The 27,601-nt window shown below is 34.3% G+C and overlaps 1 protein-coding gene across 7 annotated transcripts in view; it reads left to right on the top strand.

Moving 5' to 3' along the window:
• FAM172A (family with sequence similarity 172 member A) overlaps positions 1-27,601 on the top strand; it is a 484,753-nt gene that overhangs the window by 117,482 nt on the left and 339,670 nt on the right. For 6 of the 7 annotated variants that reach the window (XM_003899921.5, XM_009208776.4, XM_031666760.1 and 3 more), the window contains 2 exons: positions 20,873-20,938; positions 26,610-26,801. In XM_003899921.5, the coding sequence (XP_003899970.1) occupies positions 20,873-20,938; positions 26,610-26,801 (258 nt within the window). The remainder of the gene's footprint in view (positions 1-20,872; positions 20,939-26,609; positions 26,802-27,601) is intronic. The other variant, XM_003899922.5, reaches the window with a different exon arrangement.

Genomic DNA, 27,601 nt, shown 5'->3' with positions numbered 1-27,601 from the left:
ATGAAGACAATCTCTATTACTGACAGGGGAGTTCACCAGGATAAATTTTTAGGTGATAAAGTAACACAGCGCATTTAGTCTGCTGTAAGAAAGAGGGAATAATAAGACTACATTGTGCAACAGTGTGTTTAGTGTACTGTCCTTTTTAAGAAAGAAGAGAAAATAAAAATTTTATATGACTGTATTGGCTCAGAGAAACACTAAAAGGATGTATAAGAAACGAATATTAAGATTTCCTGTAGAGAGTAGAATGAGGGTGAATACAATGGAGAAGGACAGGGTGAAGGAAGTAAGACTCCTTAATGTGTATCATGTTATATTGTTTTCATTTTTAAATTGTGAATTTTACAATACAGAACTTCCTTTTTTTTTTTTTTTTTTTTTTTTTTTTGAGACTGAGTCTGGCTCTGTCGCCCAGGCTGGAGTGCAGTGGCCGGATCTCAGCTCACTGCAAGCTCCGCCTCCCGGGTTTACGCCATTCTCCTGCCTCAGCCTCCGGAGTAGCTGGGACCACAGGCGCCCGCCACCTCGCCCGGCTAGTTTTTTTTTGTATTTTTTAGTAGAGACGGGGTTTCACCGTGTTAGCCAGGATAGCCTCGATCTCCTGACCTTGTGATCCGCCCGTCTCAGCCTCCCAAAGTGCTGGGATTACAGGCTTGAGCCACCGCGCCCGGCTCAGAACTTCCTTTTTAAAAGATTGTTTTTCGTGTAGTTCTTTATAAAAAGTGTCACATGTCTGCAGGCACTACTAATTAAATTTTTTTCATTCATTCGTTATTTATGTATTGTGCACCTGTATTGTGGTTGATGCTACAATGAAGTAGGATGTAATTCTTCTTTATAAGGTGCTTATAGTTGAGTAGGCAAATGAGAATATGAGATAATCATAATAGAATGACACATGTTAAAAGAAGGGCGCAGAATTCATTGGCAAAGTCAGTAAAAACTTCAGTTAGGGTAGTATTTGACCTGAGTTTTGGGGAATTGAAGAAAATGGGGAAGTTAAGATAATTTTATATAGGGGATAAACAATGGCACAAACAACAAAGTATGGCATTTACTTCAGTTGTCTTGATTTTGGCAAACAACAATGGGTGAAAATGTCCTTAAGTATAGTTGTAGTCTTTCAACATTTTAAGAAATTAAAGTCTTTTGATGAAAGCAACTTGTTATTACCCTATTTGTCATCTGCTGCATTTTTATTGAAATAACCTGTGGCTAAAGATGCACTGTCAGTAGCATCTGAACTAGAAATGTGAACAGTTTCAGAAATTTTAAAATAACTTTTTGTTTTGTTATATTTTCACACTTATATATATGGTTCCTTGTAATTATGTAACATTCCTGTATTATATATTACTTAATCTTCTTCTGAAACATTTGCATATTTTTAAAACTTTATCCCCCTTTACTACTAATATATTTGTGTATATTTCTTAAGAACAAGAATATTCTCTTTATAATATAATTATCAGAATCAAGAAATTTTCCATTAATAACATACTGTTCTATAGATGATGTTTAAATTTTGCTAATGTTGCATAATATACTTAATAAATTGCTACTTTTCTTGAAGTACAGGATCAAATCCAGGTTCACACATTGCATTTAGTTGTCATGTCTCTTTATTCTGTAACAATTCCTTATCTTGTCTTATCTTTCTTGACCTTGACATTTTTTTGAGGAGTACTGGATATTTGTAGAATGGCTCTCAATTGGAAAGTTATATGTGTTTTCTCATGATTCGATTCAGGTTTTGCATTTTTAGCAGAAGTACTTCCGAAGTGATCTTTTATCCTCTAAGCATGATATCAAGAGCGTGTGATTTTGATCTGTTCCAATATTGGTGATGTCTTTCAGATCTCACCACAAAAGTACTATTATTTTTATCTTTGTAATTAATAAGTAATTTGGGGAAGATACTTGAAACTATTAATCTTTTGCCTACTGATTTTAGCATCCATTGATTTTCTAACTATGTCATTTCCTCCGTATGTATTAATTGGGATTCTACTGTGAGGAAGAGCATTCTTCCTCCTTCCCTTTTACTTTATTTATATCATTACGGACTCATATATTCTTGTTTTATTTAATAGGTGATATGATCCATTGCTGCCATTCTTTTGATGCCTAAATTATCCCAGATTTAGCCAGGAGGATCCTCATCAGGCAGATTTTTGTGTTCTTTTAACATGTATAAGCCACTCTTTCAGTATTTTCTTAATTTTTGGCACAAAAAATACTTTTTAGGTTTATCTTGTACTTTCTGTGCTCCAGGTCTTGAATCGGTGTTTTCTCCAGTGAGTTTTCTCTTCTTAGTGGAGAATTGGACACAGACGGACACAGACACACACACACACACACACACACCCCTACACCTCCACAGCCATGAACAGCATAATGATGTTTAGGTCAACAATGGACCACATATGTAAGGTGGCTCCATAAGATTAAAATATTGTCTTTTTACTCTACCTTTTCTATGTTTAGGGGTGTGTGTGTGTGTGTGTGGGGGGGGGGTGTATTTGTTTTGTTTTGTTTTGTTTTGCTTTGAGATGGAGTGTCACTCTGTTGCCCAGTCTGGAGTACAGTGGTGCAATCTCGGCTCACTTCAACCTTTGCCTCCTGAGTTCAAGCGATTCTCCTGCCTCAGCCTCCCAGGTAGCTTGGGGCTACAGGTTTATGCCACCATGCCTGGCTAATGTTTGTATTTTTAGTAGAGGTGGGGTTTCGCCATGTTGGCCAGGCTGGTCTTGAACTCCTGAACTCAGGTGATCCGCCCACCTCAGCCTCCCAAAGTGCTGGGATTACCTGCATGAGCCACTGTGCCCTTCCCTGTTTAGGTATATTTACATACAGAAATACACCATTATATCACAGTTGCCCACAGTATTTAGTACGGTATCATGCTGTACAAGTTTGTAGCCTAGGAGCAGTAGGCTATACCATGTAGCCTAGATGTGTAGTAGATTGTGCTATCTGGGTTTCGTAAGTGCAGTCTATTATGTTCACACAGCGACAAAGTCACCTAATGATGCATTTCTCAGAATATATCCCCTTCACTAAGTATTGCATGACTGTTTAGACACATGCACATGCAAACACCTGCCCCACCCCAAGATTTCTGCATTGCTAGTGATGCCAGTGCTTTTAGGCCCTCAGCACATATATTTGTGTGTCTGTGCATGTACATATATGTATATTCACAGTTTTTGCTTTCTGAAGATAGGTAAATTTAGAAGTAAATAAGATGCAGATAGATATAAATATACACACATATCCATTTTATCTGTATATGTGTGTATGTGTAGTAGAAAATAGGAGTACATACTGACATCAGTGCAAGGAATTTTTAATTTAATTTAATTTTAAAACTCAGATGAAGCCCTGGAACAGAAAAATGAGACCTGACAAAGGAGGAAGAAATATAGGTGATTTTTTTTCTGCCTTCCTCTCATTGCATTCCCAATATCACAGCCCGAAAATATTGATGGGAAGATTACTTTTTTTTGTCGTTTTTGAGATGGCCAGGACTCTTCTATTCCTCTTCTTGGCCAGTAACATGAAATAGATGCTGAATTACCACTCCTAGCAATGCGAAGTGACTAAGTAATGTTTTCTATTTGTATCTGGAGAGGTAAAGTTGGCTGTTAGGAAGGAGTAGAGACTGGAGGGGCTGTGGAAGTGGTGTACTCTGCAGACTTCAGTATTTTATTCAGTGCTTCTTTCAGTGGAAGTACTACAGATGTTCAGATTATCTAGTAATGAACTTCATTACTTATTGTGAGATGAGTTAACTTTGGATTTAATCATGCTGGATTTTAGCTGCAGTATTTTTACATATAAACACTGAATAAAATATCATAAAATACCCAAAATTAAGCTTGGGCCTGTTCATATTATCTACCCTTTCACCCTAAAATCTAAGAATACCATGTATATTAAATATTTTATTGTTTATTAAATATTATATTAAATATTTTAGTCTCAAACTTATGGGACTGAGAAATATCCAGAAAGAATTGGGAGAGTAAATGGAAAATCATCTGTGTTTCAGGCATCTCTTTTAGAGTCTGTTTCTGTTAATGTATTAAAAAATGATTAAAAATAGTTAAAAACCAACAGAAATTTGTTGAGTACATTGTTCTACTTGGTTTTGTTTGAGTTAGGATTAAGTAAAACTACAGTCTTTCTTCTCAAGGAACTTACATCAAGCAGAGGAAATAAGACTTAAATATAATAATCAGGACTGGGCATGGTCGCTCACGCCTATAATCCTAGCACTTTGGGAGGCTAAGATGGGTGAATTGCTTGAGCTCAGGAGTTTGAGACTAGCCTGGGCAACATGGTGAAACTCCATCTCTACAAAAAATACAAAAAATTAGTCAGACGTGGTGGTGCAGGCCTATAGTCCCAGCTACTTGGGGAGCTGAGGTGGGAGGATCATTAGAGCCCAGAGGTCAAGGCTACAGTGAGCCAAGATCACGCCACTGCACGCTCTAGCCTGGATGACAAAGTAGAGACCCTGTCTAAAAAAAAAAGAAAAAAAAAAAAAAGAAAGAAATATGACAATCAGAAAAGTAAAAGCTAGTGAATAATTATTTGCTGAGTAGACTTTGGTTGATAAAGGAAATCAGAGAAAGGCAAATGTTTTAGGGGAAAAGCTATATGAAGGTGGTATGCCTTAAGCTTATTTTTTAAAACATGACTATATTGGAGAGCTAGAGGCATATTATCTTTTGATAATAGAACTGTTATTCAAATACCTTAAAATAAATATTTAAAATGCTTGAAAACATTAAAAAGGTTAACAAAATATTTTTTAAAAATAGATTTTAAATAATACCAAATGAAATGTATATAAATCAAAATTATAGTCAATAAAGTTAAAATTAAACAGCCTACTTAAATAGAAGATTAGACATAGCTGAAGGGAGAATTGGACTACTAGAAGATAACTTATCTCAATAAAATTACTTAGTATATAGCTCAGAAAAATTTTGAAAAGAGATGGAAAATATGAAAGAGAGCTTATAACAGGGATAGTAGAATGAAGATGTTTAGCATGTATTTAATAGGAGTTCTAGAAAAAGAAAGAGTAAGGAAATATTTGAAGAAATATTATCTGTGAATTGTCTTGAGTCGGTAAAAGTTTCAGGAACTACATTGAGTCCTCAGGATGATTAATAAAACTGAACATACACCTAGGTATTATAGTGAATCTTTGGCACATCAAAGGCATAGGGAAGATTATAAAAGCAAGCAGATAATGAAGCCTGATTATCTACAACCTCAGCTAGACTGACAGCTGAAACATTAACAACTGTGGATACCAGAAGACACCAGAGGAAATAACTATTGATCCAGAATTATATGCTCAAATAAAACCATAATTCAAAATTAAGTTCAGATACGTATATTTTCAGACAAAGGCTGACAGTTTACCTTTTGCTAAAGAGCTACCAAAGAAGCAAACTGAATTAATAAGAAGAAAGAAAGTGAGATGCAACTAAGAAGGCATGCTGAGCAATGGAATTGGTAAGCCTGTGAGCAGTGTAAAGGAACTTTAGCTATATAAAGCAACAACAATAATAAACAGCAAATACAAAACCAAGGTAGAAAAATATGCTATTTAAAAATAACATGAAGGAGGTAAGATGCATTAAAAAGATGGGGTAGATCTCTCTAAAGTCTTTGAGCTATTCAAGAAAAGAAGACAGGGATTAATTTTAGATGTAAGTATGCTAAATATTCATGTTAAAACTATAAGGATGTCACTAGAGGAACAGAACCAGAATATATCACTTTTATACCAAAGAGTGAGAAATAAAGAAAACTTAACCTATTAAAAAATAGGAGGAGAAAGAAAGAAACATAGAAAAAGCAAGGTAAATAAAAGGTACAGGATAAAATGATTCAGTAACTACAAAGAATTAAACTTGCCAGCATGAGTTAAAAACAACAAAACAAAATTTTAGTGTGATATATAAGACATTCATCTAAAACATAAGAACAGGAAAAAGTAGAAAGTAAGCCTAATTATGCATGCAAGGGTTTTTTTGTAAAAATATCAAAATTTGATATTTTCCAAGAGTGGTTATTTAATATTTGAGCATCAATATTTGCTTTTTTTGGTTAATCAATAATAGTGATAAAATTTCCCATTTTGCAAAATGTAAAATTAATCTGTAATATTAAGTTGAATATATAGGTTTCACCTGCTTATTAACTTTTAGTATTTGTAGAAACACTACATTATGTTGCTGGTGTAATATGAAATTTGTTTCCATTGAACCATAGTATACTTCTTGGCCCTAAAGGTAAATATTACACATTGTGAATGCTCCTAACTTACAGCACTGGGGATAAACACATTTTAAATCAGGTCATTGCTCAAAGCTAAAATCTTCTACCAATTGCAGTTAGTCTGTTTAGAGATGAAATGAGTAAGACTGGTTTTTAAAAAGCTGTAAATTTTTATTTCCTGTTACTGATACATATTATTTTACACATTTATGGTGTACTTGTGATACTTTGTTATATGCATAGAATGTGTAATGATCAAGACAGGGTATCTGGGGTATCTGTCACCTTGACCATTTCAGTGTGTTAGGAACATTTTAAGTACTCTCTTCTAGCTACTTAACATGCAGTATATTATTGCTAACCGTAATTGCCCTACTCTTATCAAACATTAGAATTTTTACCTTCTATCTAACTGTATGTTTGTTTCCATTAACTACCATCTCTTCATTCCATCCCCAACCCCCAACACACTCGTTCCAGCCACTGTATCTATAGTCTTGGTACATTTTATTTTTTGTAATATAGAAAGAATATTTTATATATTTTTAAATTATGGATTCAGGGGGTACATGTGCAGGCTTGTTACACAGGTATATTGCATGATGCTGAGATTTGGACTTCTAATGAGTTCATCACCCAACTAGTGAACATAGTACCTGATAGGTAGTTTTTCAACCCTGACTTTCCCTTCTTTCCTCCCTCCCTCCCTCCTTTTGGATTCCCTAGTGTTTATTGTTCCCATGTGTACCCAATGTTTAGCTCTCACTTATAAGTGAGAACATGTAGTATTTGGTTTTCTGTTTCTGCATTAATTCACTTAGGATAATGGTCTTCAACTGCATCCATGGTGCTGCAAAGGATGTGTTTTCATTCTTTTTTCTGTCTGTGTAGTATTCCATCGTGTATGTGTACCACATTTTCTTTATTCAGTCCGCACTATTGATGGACACCTGGGTTGACTCTGTCTTTGCTATTGTGAATAGTGCTACAATAAACATATGAGTGCAGGTATCTTTTTGGTAGAAAGATTTATTTTTGTTTGGTTGTATACACAGTAATGGGATTGCTGGTTTGAGTGCTAAGTCCATTTTTAGTTCTTTCAGAAATCAACAAACTGCTTTCCACAGGGGCTGACTAACTTACATTCCCACCAACAGTGTATAAGTGTTCCCTTTCCTCTGCAGCCTCACCAACATCTTTTATTTTCTAACTTTTGAGTAACAGCCATTCTGAATAGTATGATAAAGTATCTCATAGTGGCTTTGATTTGCATCTCTCTGGTGATTAGTGATTTGAGCATTTTTTTCATGCTTGTTGGCTGCTCGTATATCTGTTTTGAGAACTGTTCAAAAGTGGACCTTTGCCCACTTTTTGATGAGGTTATTTGTTTTTTGGTTGTTCAATAGTTTAAGCACCTTATAGATTCTGGATATTAATCCTTTGTCAGATGCATAATTTTAAAATAATTTCTTCTGTAGATTGTCAGTTAACTCAGTTGACAGTTTCCTTTGTAGCACAGAAGCTCTTTAGTTTAATTAGGTCCCAGTTGTCAATTTTTGTTTTTGTTGCATTTGCTTTTGAGGACTTTGTCACAAATTATTTGCCTAGGCCATCATCTGGAAGAGTATTTCCTAGGTTCTCTTCTAGAATTTTTAGTTTGAGGTCTTACATGTAAGTCTTTAATCCATCTTGGGTTAATTTTTCTATATGGTAAGAAGTAGGGGTCAAGTTTTATTTTTCTGCCTATGGTTAGCCAATTTTCCCAGCACTATTTGTTGAATAGGGTATCCTTTCCCCATTGTTAGTTTTTGCTGACTTTGTTGAAGATCAGTTGGTTGGTGGTGTGTGACTTTATTTCAGGGGTCTATATTCTGTTCCATTGGCCTATGTACCTATTTTTGTACCAGCAGCATGCTGTTTTGTTTACTGTAGCCTTGTAGTATGGTTTGAAGTCAGGTAATGTGATGCTTCCAGCTTGATTTTTTTTCTTTTTCTTTTTCTTTTTTTTTTTTTTTTTCTTAGGATTGGCTTGACTATTTGGTCTCCTTTTTCGTTCCATGTGAATTTTAGAATAGCTTTTTCTAATTCTGTGAAAAATGACATTGATAATTTGGTAGGAATGTCATTGAATCCATAGATTGCTTTGAGCAATATAAATATTTTAATGATATTGATTCCTCCAACTCATTAGCATGAAATTCTTTTCCATTTGTTTTTGTCATCTATGAGTCTTTCAGCACTGTTTTGCAATTCTCTTTGTAGAGATCTTTTGCCTCCTATGTTAGGTGTATTTTTAGGTTTTTTTTTTTTTTTTTGGTAACTGTTGTAAATGGGATTGCATTCTTAATTTGGTTATCAGCTTGAATGTTATTGGTATATAGAAATGCTAATTTTTGGGTGTTGATTTTCTGTCCTGAGAGTTTGCTAAAGTCGCTTATCATGTCTAGGAGTCATATGGTGGAATCTTTAGGGTTTTCTAGGTATAGAATCATATCAGCAATGAAAAGAGATAATGTGACTTTCTCTTTTCCTATTTAGATGCTGTAGTAGTCCATTCTCACACTTCTATAAAGAAATACCCAAATCTGTGTAATTTATAAAGGAAAGGGTTTTAATTGGCCTCAGGAAACTTACAGTCATAGCAGAAGGCAAAGGGGAAGCAAGGACCTTCTTCACATGGCAGCAGAAGAGAGAAGTTCAAGCATGTGAGAGCACAGGAAAAACTCCTGTTAATGAAACCATCAAATCTCGTGAAAATTCACTCACTATCATGAGAACAGCAAGGGGGAAACTGCCCCCCATAATGTAATCGCTTCCCTCCCTTGAGAGGTGGGGATTACAATTCAAGATGAGATTTAGGTGGGGATACAGAGCCAAACTATATCAGATACGTTTTATTTCTTCCTCTTGCCTGATTGCTCTGGCTAGGACTTTCAGTACTATCTTGAATAGGAGGGATGAGACTGGACATCTTCTTACGGAAAATAGTTCTAACTTTTGCCTGTGCAGTATGATATTGGATGTGTGTTTTTCATAGATGACTCTTATTATTTTGAGATATGTTCCTTTGATGGCTAGTTTGTTGAAGGTTTTTATCATGAAGGATGTTGGATTTTAATGAAAGCATTTTTCTGTGTCTATTGAGATGAATGATCATCTCAATAACAGTAAATAACAAAAAATGTTTTTTGTTTTTAATTCTTTTTATGTAATGAATCCTTTTGCATATAGTGAACTATCCTTGCATTCCAGGAATAAAGCCCACTTGATCAGGGTGAATTAACTTTTTGATGTGCTGCTGGCTTCGATTTGCTAGTATTTTGTTGAGGATTGTTTGGTCTCTGTTCATAGGGATATTGACCTGTAGTTTTCTTTTCTTATTGTATCTTTGCCAGGTTGGGATAGGGAGTTAGGAAGGAGTCCCTCCTCCTTGACTTTTTGTAATAGTTTCAGTAGGATTGGTACTAACTCTTTGCATATCTGGTAGAATTGATAGAATTCAGCTGTGAATCAATCTGTTCCAGGGCTTTTTTTGGTTGGTAGTTTTTTTAAATTACTGGTTCAATTTCATTACTTGTTATTGGTCTGTTCAAGATTGTTGTTTCTTCCTCATTCTATCTTGGGAGGTTGTGTGTTTCAGGGAATGTATCCATTTCCTCTAGATTTTCTAGTTTTTGTGCATAAAGATGTATATAGTAGTCTCTGAGGATCTTCTGTATCTCTCTGGGATCAATTGTGATGTCATCTTTGTCATTTCTGATTGTGTATAGATTTATTTTATTTCTTAATCTAGCTAACAGTTTATCAATTTTATTTATCTTTCAAAAAACCGCTTTTTTTAATTTTGTTGATCATTTGGATGGTTTTTTGGGGTCTTGATTTCATTTAGTTCGGCTCTGATTTTAATTATTTTTTTCTTCTACCAGCTTTGAATTTAGTTTGTTCTTGTTTTCCTAGTTCTCTTAGGTGCAAGGATAGGTTATTAATTTTGAGATTTTTCTATTTTCTTTCTTTCTTTTTTCTTTTTTTTTTTTTGAGATGGAGTCTTGCTCTGTACCCCAGACTGGAGTGCAGTGGTGCCATCTTGACTCACTGCAAGCTCCGCCTCCCAGATTCAAGCCATTCTCCTGCCTCAGCCTCCCGAGTATCTGGGGCTACAGGCACTCGCTACCATGCCTGGCTAATTTTTTGTATTTTTTTAATAGAGACAGAGTTTCACTGTGTTAGCCAGGATGGATTCGATCTCCTGATCTCGTGATCCGCCCGCCTCAGCCTCCCAAAGTGCTGGGATTACAGGCATGAGCCACCACACCCGGCCAAGATTTTTCTGTTTTCTTGATGCAGTCATTTAGCACTACAAACTTTCCTCTTAATGCTTTTGCCACTCCCCAGAGGTGTGTGTTGTGTCTCTATTTTTGTTTGTTTAAAAGAATTTTTTGATTTTTGCTTTAATTTCATTGTTTATCCAGAAGTCATTCAAGACTTTTATGTAATGATTTCCGTATATAGTTTGTGTGGTTTTGAGAGTTCCTCATGGTGTTGATTTCTATTTTTATTCCACCATGGTCTGAGAAGATGTTGCGTATGATTCATTTTTAATTTTATTTTTTAATTTAGCTTTTACAAAAAATTTACCAAGACTTGTTTTATGACCAAGCATGTGGGAAATCCTGAAGTATGTTCTGTGTGCAGATCAGAATAATATATATTTTGTTGTTGTTGGGTGGAGTATTCTATAGATGTCTATTAGGTTCAATTAATTAAGTGTCAAATTTAAGTTCAGATTTTTGTTTGTTTTCTGCCTTGATGATCTGTTTAATAACTTTTGTGGGGTGTTAAATTCTTATTATTGTGTGGCTATATAAGTCTTTTCTTAGGTCTGAAAGTAATTGTTTTATAAATGTGGGTGCTCCAATGTTGGTGCCTATTTATTCCTTGAATAGAACCCTTTATCATTATGTAATATTACTTTTTGTCCTTTTTATTGTTAAAGTCTATTTTATCTGATATAGGAATAACAACCTCTGCCCTTTTTTGTTTTTACTTGCCTGATGCATCTTTCTCTATAGAAAGATCTTTACTTTGAGAAAGATCTTTCTGTATAGATAGATCTTTACTTTGAGCCTTTGTGTGTCATTACATGTGAGATCGCTCTCTTGAAGATAGTAGAAGGATGGGTCTTGTTTTTCCATCCAGTTTGCCACTCAGTGTCTTTTAAGTGGAGTGCATACACTGTTTGCATTCAAGGTTAACATTGATATTTAAGGTTTTCTTTCTGTGTGGTGTTGTTAGCTAGTTGCATGGTAGTCTCAATTGTGTAGTTGCTTTATTGGTTCTATAGGCTATGTGCTTGCATGTGCTTTTGTGGTAGCAAGTATCATTCTTTCATTTCCATGTTCAGTTACCCCATAAGCATTTTTTGATAGTGATCAGTTCCTTTAGTGATTGCTTGTCTGGGAACAACTTTATTTCTCTTTTGTTTATAAAGCTTAGTTGGATGGGATATGAAATTCTTGGCAGAAATTTCATTTCTTAAAGAATGCTAAAAATGGGTCCCCAATCTCTTCTGGCGTATAAGGTTTCTGCTGAGAATTCTGCTGTTAATCTGATGGGTTTTCTTTTATTGGTGATGTGATTCTTTTCCATAGCTGCCTTTTAAGAATTTTTGCATTGACTTTGGATAGTCTGATGACTATGTGTCTTGGGGAAGGTCATCTCGTATAGTATCTTGCAGGAGTTCTCTGGATTTCTTGTACCTGCATGTTGACCAATTTAAGCAAGATTAGAGAATCTTTTCTTAATTATATCCTCAAATATGTTTTCCTAGTTGCTTACTTTCTCTTCTCACCCAGGAATGCCAGTAAGTCATAGATTTGGTCACTTTACATAATCCCATATTTCTTGAAGGCTTTGTTCAGTTTTTACAATTACTTTTTCTTTATTTTTGTCTGGGTTGACTTGGAAGGGCTTGTCTTTGAGCTCTGAGATTCCTTCTTCTGCTTGATATATTATGTTGTTAAGACTTCCAATTGTATTTTGAAATTCCTGGCTGGGCACAGTGGTTCACGCCTAGAACTACTCACGTTAGAATTACGTTAGTAGTTCTAACACTTTGGGAGGCCAAGTCGGGAGGATTGTGTAAGTTCAGGGAGTTCAAGACCAGCCTGACCAACATAGTGAGACCTGGTTTCTACAAAAATAATTGAAAAATTATCTGGGCATGGTGACATGCACCTGTAGTCCCAGCTGCTTCGGTGACTGAAGAAGGAGGATCAGTTGAGCCCGGGAGTTTGAGGCTGCAGTGAGCTATGATCATGCCACTGCATTCCAGACGGGCGACAGAGCAAAGCTGTCTCAAAAAGCAAAAGAAAAAGAAATTCCTGCAGTGAGTTTCTCTCTCTCTCTCTCTCTTTTTTCTTTCTTTTTTTTTTTTTAAGAGACAGGGTCTCTGTATGTTGCCCAGCTGGTCTTGAACTCCTGGGTTCAAGAGATCCTCCTGCTTTGGCCTCCCAAAGTGCTAGGATTACAGGCGTGAGCCACCACACCCAGCCCCATGTAGTGAATTTTTCAATACCAGAAGTTCTGTTTGGTTCTTTCTTAATATAGCAGCTGTGTCATCTTCAGTTTCTGAATTGTTTTTCCGATTTATTCGTGTTGGATTTCAGCTTTCTCCTGGGTCTCATTCAATTTCTTTGCCACCCATATTCTGAATTCTCTGTCATTTCAGAATTTTTATTCTGGTTAGGATCCATTGCTGGGGAACTAGTCGGATTATTTAGAGATGATGAAACACTCTGGCTTTTTGTATTGCCAAAGTTCTTGCACTGTTCATTCTCATCTAAAGAGCTACTTCTCTCTCTCTTTTTTTTTTTTTTTAGTTTGCTATCATTTGGATGGGGAGTCTTGATTTGATATTCTTTTTTCCCTTGTGGGTATGACTGTGATATGTATTGTTTGTGATTGATTGGATTTGTTTCTGGGTGCTTTAAGGGTGCCAAGGCCCTATATGGGTTTCTTGGATATAGATAGGTTTGTTAACTGGCTTTCTCAGATGTTGCTTGTTTTAGCAATGTGATTTTGTTTGGTCGTGTATTTTAGGCTACAGTCAGTAGGTAGCACTTAATTTTAAGAGCTGGTTGGTGGGTGCAGGAGCAGAGGCCATGGAGAAGTGTGAAAAGCACCCTCCCCCAGCCAGTGTTCACCTTCAGTAGGAGTGGAGCCACTGGAGAAACTCAAGAAGTTGTCTCTTTAAGTCCATGCTCATAAACCCTGGCAGGAAAAGCCTTTGCCAAGTCCACAACAGTGAACTGAGAAAAGGGGCAGGGAGGCGAGAGATTGCTTCCCCCGTCCTTGTCCATTCAGAGGCTTTAGTGGGTGCTTCCTTCAGCAACTGGCACCATTCTTGCATTTCCTTTGACCCAGGGAGGACTTTGGCAGGATTCGCTCCCTACTCCTTCAGTGGCAGACCATGCCAAGGATTAGATTTCTAGGAGTGAGATCTGCCTCCCTTCTGCTCCTGAGACCTGATGGGGCACTATCCCCTATTTATTGGTATATTTTAAATTGAGGAATCCAGCTAATTATTCAGTTACATACTGAATACAAAGATCTTGAAGCCTCTGCCTTTCAAAATAAATGGTATGGGGATTTTAAATTGTATTTTTATTAATCATAATGAGCAAAGTGAAACTGAGTAACACAGAATAGATAGAATAAATATTGTATTTTTGTTTTATTTATTTATTTATTTATTTACTGAGATGGAGTCTTGCTGTTGTTGCCCAGGCTGGAGTGCAATAGCACTATTTCAGCTCACTGCAATTTCCGCCTCCCAGGTTCAAGTGATTCTCCTGCCTCAGCCTCCCAGGTAGCTGGGATTACAAGCATGCACCACCACGTCTGGCTAATTGTGTATTTTTAGTAGAGTAGAAACAGCCATGTTGGCCAGGCTGGTTTCGAACCCCTGACCTCAGGTGATCCACCTGCCTCGGCCTCCCAAAGTTCTAGGATTACAGGTGTGAGCCACCATGCCCGGCTAAATATTGTGTTAAAAGCAAAAGTTTATCCTCAAAATATTTTTAAACTTTCAATATAGTAAGAGCTTATAATATCAAACTTCATTTACATTTGTGATATACTGTAGTGTGATAAATCAGATTGCCTGTTCTGACTCCTTTGGGCTCATTTGTGAAATCAGGGCTTCCTAAGCAAATGAATAATGTTAAAAGAAGATGCTTATGTAAAAGTAAACTATTTCCAACTGTTTTGTAAGTATCTATTTAATGTAAACATGATGTATGTAATTATTTCAAGCAGAAAACAGAGTATTATTATCACTTAAGTGTACTCATTATAAATGACTTAATTTCATTCTGCCATTTAGACAGATTTCTACTAGGCAATGATTTATTATCCTAATAATAAATTGTTTACAAATTGTTTCTTTTCTTTTTTTGGTTGTGGGGAGAATCAAACCCCAGTGTTCCACGTAACAGGTAGGTATACTTACCGCTATACAAGCACGGAAAAAAGGGTTTATTTTTAAATATTTTAAGCATTTAAAAGTTATTTTTCTTTTAAAATGTTTCATATGTTTAAAAACTTTTTAAAAAATATTTCTTTTAATGTTTTAGTTCATATTTTACTAATTCAGGTACTTAGTCTGTTTTCTAAGATTTTATTTGGTTGAAAGAGGCATAAAAATTTTACAGATATATTTAAATATTTTAGAGTTTCTCTTTTGGTTCAGTTCATCCACCTGTACATTTAAAGTCAGGATTCTCTTAGCATTGACGTGTGATCTATAGGGATGGGCATGACTGGTGATGTATGGGTATTGGTGTTTTATGTCTTGGGCTGATGTTCTTAGTCTCCTAATAGGCCTAATAGAGACTTTTTTTTTTTTATCTTATGTAGTTAATAAAGTTTTAAAATTAATATTGTTATTGCTATGAATCAATAAGTCCAAATTTAGTTTGTTACTATTGAGAGATTTTCTTCTGAGGAAGAAAGAATGAAAGCTTGAATATCTGGTAATAAAATAAACTTCGTTTGTGTTTAATTAAAATTTTTATATTATTTACCTTACCTATGCAGTAATATATATTATGTATTACATTTTATTTCTCAAAAGGATCTGTAGTACCTTCTAGGAGGCTTCTTAATGTCACTTTTCCCCACCCCCTTAAATTATAACCAGCTAGAATAATTTCAGTGCTGTTACTGGACTAAAGGTTATCGTTGCTGGCTTCTTATTTAAGACCAGAAGTAATGCTGAGATGAATGAGGAACATGGTAAGCACATAGTAAGTGCTTAATAAATGTCAAAACTAAATTCATAGTAGGATGAATATTACCCTTCTGGTGGAAGTGTTCCATGGAGAAGTGATTTTTATTATACTTCATTTTCCTTATTTCTATGTTTATTTCATTGTCACCCCTGCTCTCCTTTTAACAATTTTCTTTAATCCCTACATGCAGAAACTCAGAGCTAGAAAAATTAGAGTCAGACTCTAATTCCTTGAGGGCATTACTGTATTAGTAGTCAGGAGATTTATTCCATGAATATATAATCTCAAAATTATTTTTCTGTCACTTCCATTGTGGATTCACTTAACTTTTATCTTTATGGCAACTTCTTAGGAATCAGAAGGAATCCAGGAAAATTGCCAGGTGTAGTAGATTTTTCTTTCCAGTGTTTCTTTCAAATGACACTAGACACTACACCTCTTCATGTGTAGTACAAGTACCTTATAACAGTATAATCAGTTCTTCTCTCTTGTCACTTATAACATTGCTGACATTCATTCTGCTTGTCTGTAAACAAAATACATTGTTACTGTTATTATTTTAAACAAACTGTTATCGGTTAGATCAAATAAGAATAACAAAATATTTTATTTTACCTTCACTTCTTTCTTGTCTAACACTCTTGTTTCTTTGTGTTGATCCAAATTCCTGACCTCTGTAATTTTTGTTTTCTCTGAAATAAGTTTTAACGTTTCTTGTGAGGCAGATCTACTGGCAAAAAAAAAAAAAAAGTAAAGAAAAGAAAAACAGAAAAAAGAAAAAATTCCCTAAATTTTTATTTGCCTCAGAAAGTCTTTATTTCTTTTTCACTTTTTGAAGGTTAACTTTTCAGGATACAGAATTCTAGGTTGGTGGGGTTTCTTTCAACACTGAGTAATTCACTCCTCTGTCTTCTCGTTTCCATAGTTTGTAAGAGAAGTCCAATGTAATTCTGATCCTTGTTCCTCTGTAAGTAAATTTCCACCTTTCCCCCACCAGCTGCTTTTAAGATTTTCACTTTGGCAAGGTATAGTTTTTTTTTGTTTGTTTGGTTGCTTTTATTTATCCAGCTTGATGCTCCCTTCACTTCCTGGATCTGTTATTTTTTGTCTGTCATTAATTTTGGAATATTCTCAGCCATTATTGCTTCAAATATTTTCTCTGTTTCTTCTGTCTTCTCCTTCTTGTATTCTCATTATGCATAAGTTACACCTTGTATGATTGCCCCACGATTCTCTGATATTCTGTATTGTCTTTTCATTCTTGTTTTCTCTTTGCATTTACATTTTGAGCATTTCCATTAACTTATCTTCAAGCTCATTGAGTCTTTCCTTGGCCATGTCCAGTCTACTAATCAGCCTATTAAACCCAGTCTTCATTTTTGTTACAGTGGTTTTGATCTAACATTTCCTTTGGGTTGTACCTTGGTTTCCATGTTTCTCCTTACGTTACCTATCTGTTCTGTATGTGGTGCACTTTTTCCAGTAAAGCGTTACCATATTATAGTTGTTTTAAATTCCTAGTCTGATGATTCCACTGTCTCTGCCATATCTGAGTCTAGTTCTGATGTTTAGTTTGTCTCTTCAGATCATGGGGGTTTTGTCTGTCTGTTTTTGCCTTTTAGCAGCCTGGTAATTACTTGTTGAAAGCCTGATATTATATATCAGGTGAAAGGAACTGAAGTAAATAGATCTTTAGTGTGAGATTTTATGTTTATTTGGCTAGGCATTAGATTGTGTTTATTGTTTGCTTTAGCTGCATGTCAGAGGCTTTTTGTTTTTGTCTCCTCTGTTGTCTTTGGGTTTTTCTAGGGTCCTTAAAAAGGGCCTGACTCTTAGAGTTATTTTAGCTGTAATCCCCTGGTATTTTATAGGAACTCTATTGATATGGTGTTAACTTAGGGTAGATGGGGAGATATTCTATAGTCCTCTCTTAGGTCTCATCTCTTAAGTGAGCTGGAGTTGGGCATTTCCCTTCCCCCCAGGTCAGCTAGGTTCTGATAAAATAGTTTCTCTTGAACTATTTCAGGCATTATTGAAAACAGTAGAGAGCTCTGGAGTGTTTTTAAATGGTTACCTTTCCCCTTCCCCAACCAGAAACAAGAGAGAGTTTTTATGTAGTCTTCATAGTGAGAACCTAGTAGCCCTCTTGGAATAAAACTCATAAAAATTTGTCCCCTCCCCCTTAAGGTTGAACCTCCTCCTAGTTTTTAACTCTTAAGCTAGTTTACACCCCGCCAGCAGTTCCTCCATTGCAGTTTAAAGTGTTCTTACATTAGTACTGGCTTCAGCTGAGGTACCCTGTAAACTGATTTTATATCTGCTTGTCTGGTCTCTCCATTTTCAGGGAAGCAGTTTGCTCTGTGGCCTCATTTCTCTGATGGATCTAATCAGAGTTGTTGACTTTCGGTTTTTTAAGCCTTTTTTCTTTTGTAAGGTCAGTAGTACCTACTTCCAAGCTCTATATACATCAAACCAGACAACGGAAGTTCTCTGTTTCTTATTAGAATGAAAACATAACTTTAGAGCCTGCGTAGTCTCTTAAGCCTTTTCTTTTCCATCTATAAACACAGCTCCCAGTGAACATTTGAACACAGATGACATTTGGAAAGAAATACTTTTTTCATCTCCTTTTTGAAATTATCTTTTCATTTTTTGATTTTTCTAAATGCAGAGTGCAATTCTATGCAATCTGGAAGGCAATGAATGAGTCCTTGATGCTTTCTTCCTAAGTCTTGATTTAGCAATTAGAAAACTTTTTTTTTTTTTTTTTTTTAAATCTTGAACTTGTATCTCCCTCAAAAGATGTAGACAGGATGGACAGAGAGGAGAATTCATGTACAATTTTAAGTATCTTCTGGTTACCAGAGTATCCTGTGAATACAAGAAGGAATAAAGGTAGGAGACCGAAATTATAGTGTTCTATAAGTAGATGTGTAACAGACAGGTAACGATATTTGAGTAGTATGTTAGACAATGATATTCAGTCATGTCCAGAGGAAAATAGAGGTTGAGACACTGCCATACCTTGGAGGGTTGGGATGAGGCTGTGAGAGTTACCTGAAGGAGTTGACATGTGATCTGTATTTTGGAGGATGACTAGATCTGAGGAGAGCATGCTGAACACGGAGAATTGCCTATAAGATAGACTATTTCATCTATGGTTGCTTTTTTCCTATGTTAAGGATTTGGAGATCAAAGCAAATTAGGCAAGTTAGGTAGTGTTTCCCTAACTCTTACTTGATATATAGTTTTATTACTTGGTTTGATATGTTGCAAATTCCAGACTTGCTCTATCGTGTATTTCAAAGCTAACTAAGCAATTTTTGAGTTTTGGATTATTTTATATTATCCTGTAATATAAACATTGAGGATTAACTGATGGATCTAGTAAGAGCTGTTGACTTTTAGTTTGTTCAGCTTTTTTCTTTTTGTATGGTCAGTAGTATTTAAATTTTTAATTCTCAGATTATGTCTCAAGTATTTTGCATGGTGGTAGAATTCATTTGGATTAAGTTTCACTGGTTTTGTTGTTACTTCAAATGTAAGGATATTTTGTGATTTCATAGATAGTAGAGTATTTTCAGAAATGTTAAACCACTCATTTTGCTAATCTTATTTAATCTATTTCTCTTAAAGCAGCAGGTCATTATATAACTTTATACATATGTTTAGTCTGAACCTCCACATTTTTAGTTTACTCTTATAAGTCTACACTACCACTACCTCCCAGTGAAAGTATAATCAATATAATTTTAACTGCTATGTTGAAACATAAGAATACTATTAGTTTAATAACTAGCATTTTATTACCTAGTTCTAACGTAGTATCATAGCTTTTGAAATTACCGTTACCAGCCAAGATAAAGCTGTTCTAGCATACATCTAATATACTGTTTCTAAAATGAAATGAATACGTATACATAGAAGAAAGAATTTTGGACTCCTTGAAGAAAGCAGGATAAAGAATCTATTTTAGATTACGAATACAGCACCAAAGCAATTGACATCTTAATTTTCTAAAAAAATCATCCTGTGATTTTGTTTCATAAAATTTGACTTTTAATTATGTTTCTGCTAAAATTATTCTCTGAGATATTTTGCAGAGATAACTTAAGACATTTTGGAGTGAAGAAACACTCCTTAAAGTGACCATTAGTACCACCTATTTAATATTTGTTTTTATTCCAGATGTCTCTTTCCTTACTCTTTGCCTTCCTTAATAGAAATAGTATGTTAATTTTCTTTTGCTGTTATAACAAATTACTATAAATTTAGAGGCTTAAAGCAACATGAATTTGTTATCTTAACAATTCTGTAGGTCAGAAGTCCCATATGAGTTTCACTGGGCTAAAATCAAGGTGTGAACAAGCTGTTTTTAGGATCTAGGGGAGAATTTGTTTACTGCTTATGAGGGTTGATGGCAAAATTCAGTTCCTTGCAGTTGTAGGACTGAGGTCTCATTTTCCTACTGCTGTAAACTGAAGGTTGTTCCACTTTATAAAAGCTACCACATTTCTTGGCTTGTCTCCTTCCTCCATGTTGAAAGCCAGCAATAGCCATTTGAGTCACTTTGCATCTCTCTGACCCACTGTTCTTCTGTAATCTTCTACTTTTAAAGACATACACCACCCAAATAATCCTAGAAAATCTCACCATTTCAAGCTTCTAAACTTTAGTTATATCTGTTGATTCGTTTAATGTGTAACATAACTTATTCACAGGTTCCAGGAATTAGAACATGGACATCTAGAGGAACTGTGCTTCTTCCTAGCATAAGCAGTGATACTGACAGGTCCCTGACTTTCTGGATGAGTTTTCCTTTTCTATTTAGAATACCTCTGACTTTTTCCTCCTCAATTCAGTGAATACAAAAGAGGTGTTGAGATTCAGAGTCACTAAGGTGCCATTAATATATTAAATATAATGCCTATAGGAAAATAATAGGAGAAACAAATTTTAGAAACACTGAAAAAAGAAAATATACTTTTAGAGTATTCTCTTGAAAAAGAGAAAGTCATGTATATTTTTGTTGATGTGTATTAATTTAATATGTATTAATTGGTCCCAATCCTTAATACAAAAATTCATAGTTATTCATATAGCAGCAGGAAGTAAACCATTATGGGTAATTAGGAGTCTCTTAATATAATATAAAAGCATTCCAAGATGAAGAGACATTTACTCAGAGCAATAACTTGCAATCATTTACCAAAATTTATGTCAGTTTTGATAATGGATGACATTGTATCTTAATGTGTTATTTCTTTCCTACTTAGATCATCACGAAGTATGTATATGAGCTCCTGGAAAAGGATTGTAATTTGAAAAAAATATCTATTCCAGTAAGTCAAATTTTAAAGAAATGTTTATTTCAAATGTTTATTTCCATGTAAAATAGTTTTTAATTCAGAAGAAAACTTTTGTTTTGGGTTGACTGTGATAAGTTTAAATGTTAAGGTTTATTGTGTTGATAGTGATAATTTTAAATGCTTATTAGTATACCTCATCTCATTCTGCACAGTAGTTCTTATAAAGAATACTCTTCAGTATAAAAGAAAAAAGTACCCATTTCTAGTCTCTTTGAAAATGATGACTCAATTAAAGGATTACCCTTACCTGTACCCTTTCTCATTTCACTGGAATAATTTATTTTTATTTACTTGTAGTAAACCAGTGAAATTTTTGTTACATTAAACATTCACTGTCTCTTTAAATATTTCTTAGTTTTTAAAAATATGTCTTATTTCTACACATAGTATGTTGTTTCCTCTACACATTCCCAAATTCATTCCTGGTGCTTCCTGTTTCATAACACTGCTCCTTCCCTTTTTGGCAGAACATTTTTTTGAATTTTGCACATTTTGCCATTTCAGAGTGAAAAAGTTTGAGATTTGTTCTCAGATTCAAATTGTCAAAAAAAAGAAAAAACACAAACCCCTGTTTTTTAAATGTAAACCACAAAATATTAAGCTTTAAAACGAAGAGATTGTAATCATGTGTGAAATGGTGGTTGGACTAGATTGGAGGATCTTTGCTGTCCCTGACGACTTTATGATTTTATGATATATAAGAATCTGGGATACTTGCTGAAAGTAATTCATTTAAGGCACACTTTGCATGTAGATAATTTTGTTTGCATGAAATGTTGCATGAGTTTAAAAAATTCTTTGGATAGTACTATTTTATTATAAAAGGGTTTGGGGATTTCTTAATATTGTCCCTCTCCAGAACTGATTCTGTAGTTCCTTTTTTAAAGGAAACCTTTTTATTTAATTTTCTGTAAGTAACCTCAAGTGCAAGATCCCGTTATTAGTCACTCACTCATTTATTCACTTATTCAACATAAATTTATTTAAATGTTTTTTAGGTAATGGACACTGTTCCAAGTGCTTATGATGGATTAGTCAATAAAATATTATTCTGTGTAACAGCTACATCAACCCTTGGTTTATTTGGAAACTTTTCTTCCTTTAAAGTCAAGATTTTAGTACCTTTCTTTGAATGAATATGCCAGTCTTTTTTGAATTTAAACTTACTGTTTTAGTTTTGACTTTAGGCCTAGCATTTTACTTCATTTAAACTATATATTGAAATTTGGTCTTCTGGAAAGTCAGGATAGAATTTTGTCACTTTGCCCAGTTTTCCTTTGTTGTTAATTTTGTTTCTTTCAGAGTTTCTGAAGAATGATATTTAAAGGGCATTAGGTTAATTTATTGATACAGCACAATTAATATTGAGTCTGTTAGTTCTATAATACTTCTAGTTCCAGGGAACCCTTAAACTCACTTCAGTCTCCAAATTTCTAGAACAAATCACAAAATAATTGGCTGTATACAGCATGTTATATGTTTAAGTTTCATGATTGATCTTTATAGATGGAAGGGAACTTTTTATTATGGATCAGATTATCCTTTGATTTTAAATTTGGAATATAAAGCTAACAAGCAAGACAGATTTACTTTATGTGAAACTTAAGCATCATACCCATCTTTGGTTAATAAAGTTTCCCTTATTTTGTAAACTTAAAAAAGACTCTAAATTTTGTCTTAGGAAATTAGTATTTCCCTTTAAATTATCACATATTTGGTATCATTGTGACACTTTTCTTCACAACTGTTTTTTAATAGCTGTTATTTTTCTCCTGAGGTCTCTTAAATCTCAGAGTGAAAGTGGGTTTTTGTATGTGGGTGTGTGTAAATAGTTGTTCTTTTTACTTAAAGAATATCATCAAACCTTTGTTTTTTCCCTCATGATGAACTCTTTCAGTTTTATAGTTAAACTATTTTAAAAGGGAAAAAGAACCATTTTTTTTTTTAAATGACAGCACTTTGTGGAATCCATGATTTGATTTGATAGTAAACAGTATGATCATGCCTATGTTTACCCCACATCTCTCATAAATAGGCATCAAGTATTCTCAATTATAGTAAAATATCTCATACTTGTATAGAACACTGAAGACATGAATTAACAACTTCACTACAGATTTTCACTTAGTTTATTACATGCATCATGTTTCAGCAATTAATGGTGTTCGTGAGTATTCCACAATGAATTGGTAACTGCTAAAAATTGTTTGGTGCAGTCTCACCAACCAAAAGGTGTCTGAGGTTGATTTGTCAATAAAGTGAGGTGATTCGCTGGAATGACCATTATGTGTATTCCTTAATGAAAGCTTAGCTTAATAAATTACCACTGTTTGAAGATAAATGGCCTTGGAACAGCCATATGTTCAAACTTAATTAGGTTAATGAAGAAGAAATTATTTTATTTCTATAGATATCTTACTATTTAAAATTAGCACTAACTTAGAAAGTACATTGTAGTTACCATGTGCAGAGTCAGAGTTCTATGTAAACTGAGGTGTATATTAGCCAATGACCAGCTAAACTACTGCTCTTACCCCTTAATCATTAATAATATTACATTATTCATCTTCATTGTTGTTTTTCTTTAATATTTTGGTATTCTCATATTTTGAAAGTCAACTTTTCTCAGTGTTCAAGTAAAACTTTCATTTATTCATGGTTACCTTAATTTATAGCCCCTTAAAAATTCTATAGCAGCATTTTTTTTAATGTGATTCTATTTTCCCTCTTTTTTCTGAGACAGAGTCTCTCTCTGTTGCACAAGCTGAGTGCTGTGGTACAGTCATGGCTTAGTGCAGCCTTGACTTACTGGGCTCAAGCAATTCTCCAGCCTCAGCCTCCCAAGTAGCTGGGACTACAGGTGCGTACCACCATGCCCGGCTAATTTTGGATTATTTGTAGAGACAGGGTCTCACTATATTGCCCAGGTTGATCTTGAACTCCTGGACTCTCAAGTGGTCCTTTATCAAGCAGCATTTTAATACAAAAAATATATTTTTATCATCTGAAAATAAGTTTCTTTCAGTTTTGAGTGATTACTGTGGACTTCAAAGTGCCAGTATTCCATTGCTTAAAAAATTGACTCAGTTTCTTGGTAACAGGGGACTTAGTAAAATAGGAAAAAAGACAGTGATCAGCACCTACTGGAATATCTGTACTACAGGTTTTTACATTAAGGTAAATAGGTATCCATCTCCATAGCCATTCCAGGATCCATTAAGGCCTCACTGACCTTAAGAGACACTTTTCTTTGTGCGTGTTTAGACATCCTGTTTGGTAATTGAATGACTAGAAACCCCTGTGGCGTCTTTCTTGTTATACACTGACAGCTTTGCCTTTCAGTTTTTAAATTTTGTTCTTATCATCATTACCTTTTTTATTTTTAAGCCTCTTTAACTGAGCACTTCTTCTATTTTCATATAATGTTCCTAGGTAAAAGGGAATTTTTCTTCTTAGGTTTGGTTTTCCTGTGTCTCTCATCCACTTATCTTTCTGTGTGGCTTTAGTCATATTTATTGTCGTCATTATAGTTTGTTTACTCTGGACATAGCATGCAGCTGAAGCTAATATGATTGTGTTATATTTCATATCTCTCTTCCTGTATTTTTAGCTATTGCTAATAAAATTTTAGTTATGTCATTTTAATTCTTTAACATTGTATAGCTCTTGTAAAATTATCTGTAATTATGTACTAGTTTAATCTTCAGCATATGCTTTCTGAACCAGGCAAGTATTATAACCATTTTAGAGTATCCATTATTTAGTTAAATGCCTTTTATCTAAAGGAAGTCACTGGTGAGACCTGATAAGATTCCTCATTCCAAAAGTTTATTGTTTTTGATTACTGAGTGCCTACAATGTGCTAGGTTTTGTTTTAGGTACTGAGACTACAGGTGGATACAAACCAGAGAACTCTGTGCCTGCCCGGACTTACATTCTAGTGAAGGGAGCAGGCGGTGAATAAACACACTTGCAAAAATATAGAGTAAAGCGTACAATATGTTAGATCTTGGTATGTGCCATGGAGGAAAATAAAACAGGGAAGGGGACTATAGAATTTTCAGGGACATGTTTGGGATTTTATATGTGGTAGTCAGGGAAGGCTTCAATGAAAAGGTGTTATTTCTTCTTTAAGCCCTGTGTCCATGCTGCTCTTGCTGAAATAAGTGCCATTTTTGCTCTGTTTGCACAAATGCCTAAGCCATCTCTTACTGAAACTAGCCTGATTGTTTTAGAAGTACAGGTATTTTATTTTGTTTTTCTCTTCCTAAGTGTAATACTGGGAATATTTAGAATCCAGGGCTTTTTTTTTTTTTTTTTTTTTTTTGTGTGTGTGTGTGTGGCATCTAGAGTTTTTGTATACTTCCTGTTTTGATAATTGTATGGAACATATACAGTTGCCAAAGTGAAGAGTTATTGCGTTACACAATATATGGATTGACCTTTATGTGAGAGTGTGTAACCAGCCATCAGAATGTCAACTTCCTGCTTGATCTGGCTATCCAAAGGCTTCAATTTCCAGTTACTGGCCAGTGCTGATGTGGAATACCACTCGGTGTGTCATGGCATATGTAACAAAAGGTTGGGAAGTTATCTCTTTCTAAAAGTGTTTTGTGTCTTTCAAATGTAAATCATACATCATTTAGTTAACAATCTAAATATTAAGTACAATCAAAATGGATAAAAATATTTACTTTTTATTCTGTAAGTAACTAGTTTAGAAAGTAAGCTCATTGGAGTACATAATGTGACTTTGAAAAAACAATTGTTATATAATCCTGTGTTCACAGTCTGAATGAAATTTGGAAGTCCATTTACATAGATCAGGTAAGAATAGAATAGATGGTTAGTTTTTAAATAGTTACCTCTTCTTCCCTTTAAAAGTTTAGTGGTATTCCTGGCTGATATATTTCTATGATTTTCCAATATATCTCCAATTTCAGTTTTCTATTTTTTTTTTTTTTTTTTTTTTTTTTTTTTTTTTTTTTGAGACTGAGTCTGGCTCTGTTGCCCGGGCTGGAGTGCAGTGGCCGGATCTCAGCTCACTGCAAGCTCCGCCTCCCGGGTTTACGCCATTCTCCTGCCTCAGCCTCCGGAGTAGCTGGGACCACAGGCGCCCGCCACCTCGCCCAGTTTTCTATTTTTTATTATAGGTGCAATGTATTTCTGTTATACAACTATAGACTTATAGTTGTGTGACCATGGGCAACTTATTTAAACTCCCTAAGCCTCAATGTCTTCATCTGTAAATCAGCATAATAATAGTGCCATCTAAATGGGTTGTTATTGAATGAGATAATGTTTTTAAAACAGGTAGCATAGCAGTTAGACTATAGGAGGCACTAAAAAATAATTATTTTTATTTACAATGATAATACTAAATATACAATAATAATGAAGAGAAATATATTACCAATATTTTTTATATTTTTGTATTTAAATTACTATCATGTCTTGTCCCATCCACCTAATATATAATTGTTAATCTCTACCGAATATTTTAATTTTGTGTTAAAATTGTTTTTTACGCCTATAATTCTATAGTAACCATTTAATACTTTATAACAGCCATTGGTTGTTTTTCGTTTATGTGTATACCTGATCAGAAGACATTTCTTTATTATTTAATTTTATTTAATTACAGGTAGATGCCACTGAGAGTGAACCAAAGAGTTTTATCTTTATGAGTGAGGATGCTTTGACAAACCCACAGAAACTGATGGTTTTAATTCATGGTAGTGGTGTTGTCAGGGCAGGGCAGTGGGCTAGAAGACTTATTATAAATGAAGACCTCGACAGTGGCACACAGATACCATTTATTAAAAGAGCTGTGGCTGTAAGTACAATTTCCTGGGTTTTTTCTTTTTTTTATTTTTATTTTTTGGCATTTATAGTACTGTTTTATTATATGATTTTATGTTTCTTCAAAAAGTATATCCTAAGCATAATCTTATCTTCAGGTTGTTATTATTTATTTTACTTGTATGAAAAATTATTCTGCATTATTTTGAGTTACAAAAGAAAAACAAAGTGGCATCTTGAGCGTACGGAGATTTAAATAATGTATTTTGAGTGAATTATTTTTCTAAAATATTTTTAATCCTGTGAAATGTCAGTTAAACTATCAAATGTTTATCAACATTATTGGAAATACTTCTGACAAAAATATCATGACTGCTTTTGTAACCCTTTGCCTACCTAATTTGGTAAAGTTAGAAACTAAAGGAGATCTGCTGCTTTGAATTAATCTCTTATTATTTAAAGGAAGAGTTGGAATAACTAAATTTTTTTTTTTAGAGCCCGCAAATAAAATGCTTTAAGCATGAGATGCAGACATACAGAATGGCAAAATGTAATCTTTAATGAATATTTTATTCTTATTTGCATTCAAACTTTTTAGAAACTTCTTTTTTTAAATTGTATTCAAGATTTCTTGCAATAGTGAAATGTTTTTCTGACATAATATTGGCATATTTTAATGTTTGGCTGCTTTTGTTTTATTATTGCATTCATAAGTTCTATAGTGAACAGCCCAATTTTGCAAAGTGTGAATTTCTTTCATGTGAGTAGTTTTTTTTTTTTTTAAGAAAAACATGAACTGATACCTTGTATAAAAGACTTTTGTAAAAAGTAAAG

This window comes from Papio anubis, chromosome 5 (genome assembly GCF_008728515.1).
Source record: "Papio anubis isolate 15944 chromosome 5, Panubis1.0, whole genome shotgun sequence".
NCBI classification, from domain to species: domain Eukaryota; kingdom Metazoa; phylum Chordata; class Mammalia; order Primates; family Cercopithecidae; genus Papio; species Papio anubis.
This window is presented reverse-complemented; position numbering and strand designations above follow the sequence as displayed.